The sequence below is a fragment of the Ciconia boyciana genome, chromosome 4 (genome assembly GCF_034638445.1).
Source record: "Ciconia boyciana chromosome 4, ASM3463844v1, whole genome shotgun sequence".
NCBI lineage: Eukaryota > Metazoa > Chordata > Aves > Ciconiiformes > Ciconiidae > Ciconia > Ciconia boyciana.
Window position 1 is genome coordinate 45,170,858 of NC_132937.1, and position 8,186 is coordinate 45,179,043.

Sequence of the window (8,186 nt, forward strand, 5' to 3'; positions counted from 1 at the left end):
AAAGTTCTCTCTCAACCTGCACGTTTTATGTTATATTAAACCACCAACAATTCTTTCTAGAATACAGATCTATTTCTTAACTTCAGATTACAAAGTGACTCACAGCATATGTAGCTCTGACCCGCAAACACTGGGAATTCACCGATTAAGTCTAAAATGCTCCATTATGCATAGAAATTTTCTTAGAAGCCAGTTTTCTAACACAGCAAAAGGAAGATGCTCTGCAGAAAAGCAAGACCTTTTATGATTGTTTAATACTTATGGCTAATTTTTTTCCCCTGCTTTTCTGACAAGAAGCCACACCATAAAGTTTATTTTATATTTTTATTGTATGCCAAAGTTCATTAAAGATAGGGTTTTGCTTGTATACAAGTTACTCAAAAATTGTGTCTAGGCAGAGATTCGTTAGCAATCCAACTTAATTCAAAGCATAGGTTTGTTCAATCAGGCCACAAAAATAATATTGTGTACAAGCAGTAACTAAAGAGCTGCAGGTTCAAGGAGTTTCCAAGTATAACAGATCTCAAGATCTCATCAGGAAATTAAAAAAAAAAATCAAAGCAGTCACAATATAAAATAGCAGCTCCATGTAGCTTTTTCAAGTTTTAACTTTATTCAGAAAGTGACACTTAGTTCAGTTTGCCTCATTCTTTGAAGCTTCATCGAAGTTTTCAACAAGATCTAGAAAAAGAAGAATGCTGAAATTAAAGTTTGACCTACTGCTTTGCCAAATGTTTTCTTTTGTTGGGTTTTTTTTCCCCCCCAAAGTTCTACTTCCTATCAAGTGCTCATAACTTCAAAAAATTTCAGCTTATACAATACAGACCAAGTAACTATTAAGAGCTTCATGGTTCATTCTTCTTGCTCCAAGTAACCAAGTAAGTTTTAGATGGTTCATTATACAGCACAATTCTAAGAGCATTTAACTTCACTCTACCCACAACTGGACAAAGTGATACTGAGAAGGTAGTTTCTTCCCACCCTTCTTATTGAATATTAAATAATTATCTTAGCCATAGCTATTACTTCTACACAGGACAAAAATGTTAGCTCAAACCAATAGTCCATCTAAGTCTCTCAGTGTCTGAAAACAATGAAATAACCTGCCCACAGAAATCCTGTGACAGCAAGTGACTAGTCAACACTCTTATCATCCTTGACCCAATCTTACGCTACACACGTTATCTCTCAGGAAAATTCACTTCCTTTTGCTCCACTGTATGCTTGTTCTTACCTGGAACTTCATCATCATCATCTTCACCAGTAGCAAGTGGTGCTTTTCCATCCACAGCTGCAAGAGGAAGTAGTTCAAAAGCATCAGTCAAGCTCACCATAGGCATCTTGATTAGCTGTTTCGCTTTGTGTTTTTTGAAAACATTATCGGTCTGAGCTAAACTGCAATACTTTATCCAGTTCCCCTGCTGAATAAAAATCTTTGACTGACTGAGGAAGTTCACATTCCCTCTGTTACTGATAATGCTCAAACAGCCCAGCAGGGAAATGAGAAGATGCATGCTAAACCAGTTTACTGATCACCATCTTGTATCTAGGTATACTGAGTGCCTTGCATGGTAATCATTTTCAGCTACAAGTGCAGAAATTGATTTTACCAATTTCCCTTAAAATCAGCTTGGTTTATTGACTACTCAGTGTTTCTCGAGGTCTACATATTTTACATCAGCAAGTTTTAAGGAAAAGAAAGGATCTTATGATCCTAGACTTTCAGTGAAAACTAAGGTGTAATTGTGAAGCTGCAGCCAGACACACATGACAAGAGGCGCTTAAAGATATTCTTGTTCCCTGGCAAAATCAGAGGAATATGGAACTGGATGCACAATTTTATACTTAGGTGGTTGAGGTAACCATGCGTTCTGGTCCACATCTCTGCCAAGTCAGTAATTTCTTAACCATTCCCATTGTATTTGCCAGAGCCAGTGAGACTTAACCATGTCCACTGCAGCAGACCAATGAGCATCTGTGAAACTGCAGCAGTATAATGCTAAGAATAGGTATCTCAGGTCCCTGGATGCCCGTGCCACTACTTTTACTGCTATTCTTAGCAGTACTACCAAGGCTAAGCTGTCTCATACTCTCTATCACCTCAGTTTTATCCTAATTAATCCTTCTCAGTTTTCAAGAAAAGCATGAGGAAAGAGAGGGGTTTATACTAGACCTGTACCTTGATTTACAGAGAACCAAAACAGATGAATGCATAAACTTTGGTCTGAAAAGGCTTGGGACAACGTCACCGCTAACCCTCCTTTTGTTTTTTAACAGCAGAAACCTGTTACAGTTTAAGTGCATCTTAGTGTTAAATACGACATTTTAAAAGCAAACCATATTATTTCCTCCTAAATTGCCTGCATTCTCTCTCATCCCCAAGACCAGACTAAGTTTACTTTAGCACCTGCAAATGCAATCATCGCAGACACTTCACTCTTGGATGTCAGGCTTCCAAATCTAGCAGACAATGCTGAATGGAAAGTTTTGTGCAACCACTCTGGCATCCACCCAAAGTGGAAAGGAATAGCCATCTACTAGGTCATACAAAGGAAGCAGTTTAAACAAGCTTCCCTAATATTAAAACTGCACAATTTATCTCATCCAGAATATACCCACCTTGTTATGAGAAGAGAGATCTTAGGGGATCATTTAAAATCCTTCCAAGTTTTTTTTCTTTCAAGCCACTACTATCACAAGGAAGCCACACAGGTGACATTAGGAAGGAAGGACCTGAGCTCCATGGGGAAAGAAGGAGTTTACCCCACCTCCTGAAGACTATTTCTAGCAGGAGTTTTTTCAATGGGTAGTTGACAGGAGGGAAGTATCATCAACTTTAGGAATGGAAATAGAGGCTGTCTTGTTGGCAGCAAAGCACAGGAAGAAAGAAAATGTAACAAGCAAGTTCAGAACTACCAGAAACTGGACATTGTACTTAGGATGTTCCATACCTTGGAAGGAATGGGCTTAAGATATTTCAGAAAAGTAGGAAGACTGTGCATGCAGGACACAAAGAATGTTCCCAGTGTCAACAAGGCTGCCTTTCACTAATTCTCACCCTGCAGCAGCAGCACCTTTTCCAAACACCACATACTTAAGTCCCTCCTCTACTTTTCCCACACAGTTTTAGGAGGAACAAGCGTTCATGTTCTTTTACTAATTTAAGGATGGAATATGAAGTTGGTATATCTAGCTTAATGTTCATGCCAGTCTTGTTCTCTACACTGTTCTGCACACACAGAAATTGTAACATACTTCCTTACAAATACTGTGTAATTCCCTCCTAGCTATCAAAAAGCGCATGCAAGAAATACCTTCACCACACCTGAGGCAGCAAAGCAGTTGCAAGATGTCTGCCCTCAAGTCCCTCTCCCCATTACTTACGTTTCCATTCAAAGTATCCAAACAGACATGCTGAAAGTTTATCTTTTTTTAAAACCTAGCTCTTCCAGAGTAACTCATGTACCTAGCTTTAATGAATGAGGTATGTAACAATATGATAGCCACATCAAGAAGTAAACTACCATGAAATCAAGTTTGGCTACAGCTTTCCAGTCCTAGACCAGCTGCAAGATACACTGACAGGTGCCTCTGCTTTATTTGGTTATACTCATCATTGGATTTGAGCTATAAATAAGATCTAAGAGTTCCATTTCATTATAAGCATTTTATAATACGCTTGCAGACAGCAAGAGTGCACTGAATTTCACTGCTGCTATACAAATAAGCTGCACATCAGCTGCCAGCATGAAATGCATTCAAGTTTCAACTTACGTTGCTTGGGTAGAGCTTCTGCCAATCTCCTCAGGCTGGTCAGACTGTCAGCTCCTAGTTGATTTAAAATGCTAGGAAGCATTTCTGTCAGCTGCTTTGTCTCAGCATGGCCGGTGATAGTGAAAGTGTTAGCAGCCAGAGATGCCTGAACTTTAGGGTTATTGAAGTGAATGACTGTTCCTTGGTTGGTAAACATGTTTACCTACAAGAAAAAAATTCAGTATTTGAAGCAGTTTAGCAAGATTTTTCAATTTAACGGGAAATTGAAGTTCTTAAAGCTCCATAAAGACCTACTGATAATTTACAGACAAGCTTAGGATGTTACTTACCAGGAAATTTATTTTGATAACATTTTATATTTCTATATGAAAAAGTATTTTTTCCTTTGAAGCAATTACCTCTTCAATTCCAGAAATATTGTTAACTCCCAGTTTCTTCAAAGAAAACTGAAGTTTCTTGTCATCTGCTGTAGCTGTTCTGTGGACAACCTTCTTCTTTCTGCGTGCAGTACCCTTTGCAAAAAAAAAAGTTACAAATTAATACTTAAGTAGTTCTTCACAAACTCCAATCCCTAGGGCCATATAACTACTCTGCAACCATCTACAAATCAACTTAACATACAAAGTTCTACTTGTGTGTTACAATGCACACAACCCCACCCCTCCAACTGCACTGCAGCACTCCTACCCTTGCTATAAGGCAAGCTTTGCCTATCTGTGAGAAGCGTGAGGTTTTAGGAAGCAATGCACCAGAGAACATTTATTCCACAATTCTTAAAGGGATTCTGCAGCTTCTTAGAAAAGAAGAATTGCAAGTTTACTCTTACTTGTTATCATAGGCATAAAACTGAAAAATGAGCATGGTTTTAGGTAATTTCTGCAGCTTATGAATTTTTCCTTAGATCATCTTTCTTAAATTGTAGCCAAATTTTTACAATAGTCAGAAGCCATAAAGTTATCAACACATCATTAACAAATGAATACAAAAAAACTCAAAATACTCAATTTTTATTCCAAATAGGTATCTCCCATCTGATAGACTTACACATACATACTTGAAGAACACTTATTTTCCCAAAATATTTTATAAGTAAGTTTTTAAAAAATACTTCTACAAATTATTCCAGACGACCTGTTTAGAAAGCAAAACAAGCAAAGGTTAAGTTCCCTACAGACACAGAGCTCTAGAGTTCTCCAGGGAAATAACTGACCCATATTAGCAGATATATATACCTACAAAAAAGCAGAAAATGTCATTCTATACATCCTTGCATAATCATAAGGCTTCAGTAAAATCCAACATAAAATGTCCAGGAACAGGTGAAACTAAGCTCCTTTTTGACACACTGTAACTACTAATCTAAGTCATCCTACTCCATCTGCCACATGCTAGCAACAAGAGAATGTGTTGCTGCCCAGCTGTATAAATGGCTGCAATACCTTTAGATTTAACTGATAGAAGTTACAAAACTGGCTGGACACTAACACATAATCATATCTAACATAATCCAGTTGCAAACAGTGAGGAATGTTAATGACAAATTCACATGAAACTAACACTTGGAAGACTACAGCTCAAAAGTTTAGTCATTTGTCTAGAAAGCTTGATATTCATTCTCTGCTACTCTCAGGTTAGCGCACACAGCAATTTGAAAACTACTAATATAATAGAAATGGCTTTATTTTAGTACCTTGACTACCCAGGAATTGAGCTACATAAGGTATACATTAAATCTCTCTGGACAAAAGACCTCGCAATAAATTTCAAAAAATTGACTCAAAGGCTATGTGGGAACCTGTACCTCCTTTTTACCCATATTACCCAAACATAGATATCAAACTTCAGACAATTTGAGTTCAATTTAAATGAACAGCCACTGCTTTCACCTCCACATATTTAACCTTCTAAAGTTTACAGGTTTTTACTAGGCAAATTCTATCCCAATCATGCTGAAACACGCCGTTCACATCCCTCTACCTCTATATTAAAGAGGAGTAGGTACAGCAGGCCACCAATGGAATACTACAGACTCATCTACCACACCTCTAAAAAGGTTTGGAAGAAGAGCCATGACATTTAGGTGTAGCGATATTCTACACAAAAATCTCAAATTTCACATAACAAAATCCTACAATAGCCCTCCACCTAAACATAACATTTAGCTTATTTGCAAGATCTGCAGCCTTGCAACATCATGAAAAACTTCCAGCAGAGGCAATGTGCAACCCTGTCTGACAAGAAGTGACTCTTCCCCCTTTGCCTCCTCCACACCCATCTCAACTTACATGGTGACAATGCCATGAAGAATCCCAGTAATAATTTCCAGTTATAAAACAAATTTAAAAAGTCAAGTTCAGGCATTCAAAGTATTACACAGGCCAATTTTAAAACTGAATGACAGCATCACCAGCATATTCTAAGCTTTGCTTAATGTCTCTAAAAGACCTGTATCGACCAGAAAGCTGCAAGAGCTGTAATCTGAATTCATGCTCTTATGGAACAAACATTAAGAGCCTCTATAGTCAATACACACACACTGGTAACATCCATACAATTATCAACATAATCCAGCAGTTCTCTGATTAAGTAGTAACCTATACAAAGAACATGCAAAATCACCAAACCAGTTAGTTACTGCATTACCCCTGATTTAAGGCTGCCTGAATCTCCAGCTAAAAGCAAAAAAAATTCAACACAGGAATTAAAGCTCCTGGAAACCATCAGCAAGAGTTCTGTTAAATAGTTTGTATTCTAAAATATTGTGTGTACACTTCCTCAGGTATAAAAAAAAAGTCACTAACAAATTCTTGCCTTAAAATTGACACTGTAATTAAAATGTTTAATAGCATATGACTATATTCAACATACTCTTTTATTTTCAGATTTTAAGTAATCACACAGCTACATATAATCAGATGTTGTAACAACATAAAAAGATCTTCTGAGCATGTTCCTTTACAATTCCAAAAGTATGACAAGTACAGAATTGCCAACTTTGTCCTAAAAGGCAAAAAGAACAGCCATGGGCATCTTAAAGATTTATGACGAGTTTGGAACATAGCCCTCTATAATCTGTTATGAAAACTATACCTGAGCTCACTTGCTGTAAGGCCCACTCACTTAAAATCCTACATGCCTTCTAAAATAGCCTACACCAGAATACAGGCCGCAAGTCTGCTGTAATGTATTATAACAAACCCAAACAGAAAACACTGGAGGTTCATCGACTACCTACTACTTCTATTGATCTGACTCTAGAAATCCCTGCAGCAGCACAGCTTCCCCTGAGGACAGTCAAGCCAAGCTTGACTTAGCTCAACTCAGGGCTGCTCCCCATCCCAGCTGTCAGGATCCCTCGTGCTAGGTTTGGTGTGCGTGCCGGGACACGCAGTCCCGAGGGAGGGTGGGGACGCGGCTCCTACCTTGCCACCGATGCGCACTTGGGCCTGCAGCTTGGCGAGCTTTTCTTGATTCATAATTGTTTCTTTCATCTGCGGAAGCAAGAGCAGCGCCCACGGAAGGCGGGTCAGGCAGCAGCCGGCGGCGGGCCCGGCAGCAGGGCAGGTGGGCGCAAGGGGCTCCACGGCTGCCCCTCACCACACCGTCACACCCCCCCTCCCCCCAGCAGGAGGGCAGCCCAGCCCCGCCACGGCGGCGGGAGGGGGTCTGCTCCCGCGCAGCGCCGCTGAAGCGAGGCGAGGAGAGGAGAGGCTCCCCTCAGGCCCAGCCGTAACTCCCCTCCCTTCCCCCAACCACCGCCACCGATCCGCAGCCCTCGGCCGCGCAACAGCCTCCTCCCAGCCCCCCCCCGCCGCCTCCTTTGTACCTTCCCGGGGCGGGAGCGGCAACGCCGGAGCGGGGGGGAAAGGCGAGGGCCGCGGGCGGGGCGCGGGACCGGGCGCAGCACGCGGAGGGGAGCGAGATGGCGGCCGGAAGGAAGGTACAGCGCGCCGCACCGCGCATGCGCCGCTGCCCGGGCCGGCAGGGGGCGCCCCTCCGCGGCGGCGGGGCCGGGCGGGGCCTCCTCGGAGAGGGGCGGGGCCGCGGCGCCGGTGTACGAGGCGGCCGAGGCGGGGTGTGAGGCGAGGCCTACGGGGTCCCGGCCGCCCCCCCGCCGCTTGCAGCCTCACCGGCGGCGCTCCCTGCCTCCGTCCCCGACCCGGCATTGTCCGTTTAATTTTTTTCTTCCTAGAAAACGCCTAAGCGTTGTGTTTTCTTTCCTGCCCGTGCAACGCAAACCTCCGCCCCGTGCCCGCGATCTTCCTTCTCCCAGCTCGGCCCCCCCCGCGCTTCTCCCGCTTTCTCCCCGCGGCCCGTCTCGGGCCGTGCTGCGCCGCAGGGCCTCCGCGGCGCGGCTTGTCAGGCGGAGCCCTCCTCCGCCCGGCCGCCCTGGTCGAGGCCAAACCGCTCAG

The 8,186-nt window shown here is 42.3% G+C and overlaps 1 protein-coding gene across 1 annotated transcript; it reads right to left on the minus strand.

The window, feature by feature from the left end:
* Positions 1-311: 311 nt before the first annotated feature.
* BTF3 (basic transcription factor 3) lies at positions 312-7,727 on the minus strand. The gene is made up of 6 exons (XM_072860254.1): positions 7,601-7,727; positions 7,197-7,265; positions 4,173-4,286; positions 3,775-3,976; positions 1,235-1,291; positions 312-681 (listed from the first exon to the last, which is right to left on the minus strand). The coding sequence occupies exons 2-6, from the start codon at positions 7,263-7,265 to the stop codon at positions 635-637; spliced, it is 489 nt and encodes a 162-aa protein (XP_072716355.1). The 5' UTR covers positions 7,601-7,727; the 3' UTR covers positions 312-634.
* Positions 7,728-8,186: the final 459 nt, after the last annotated feature.

What these genes read in the sequence shown, in the direction of transcription:
- BTF3 (XM_072860254.1), bottom strand. Translation starts at nt 7,265, where the DNA reads ATGAAAGAAACAATTATGAATCAAGAAAAGCTCGCCAAGCTGCAGGCC. An exon ending in AAGTGCGCATCGGTGGCAAG is followed by an intron (nt 4,287 to 7,196) that starts GTAGGAGCCGCG and finishes TTTTTTGCAAAG; the next exon opens with GGTACTGCACGCAGAAAGAA. An exon ending in ATATTTCTGGAATTGAAGAG is followed by an intron (nt 3,977 to 4,172) that starts GTAATTGCTTCA and finishes TTTTTCTTGTAG; the next exon opens with GTAAACATGTTTACCAACCA.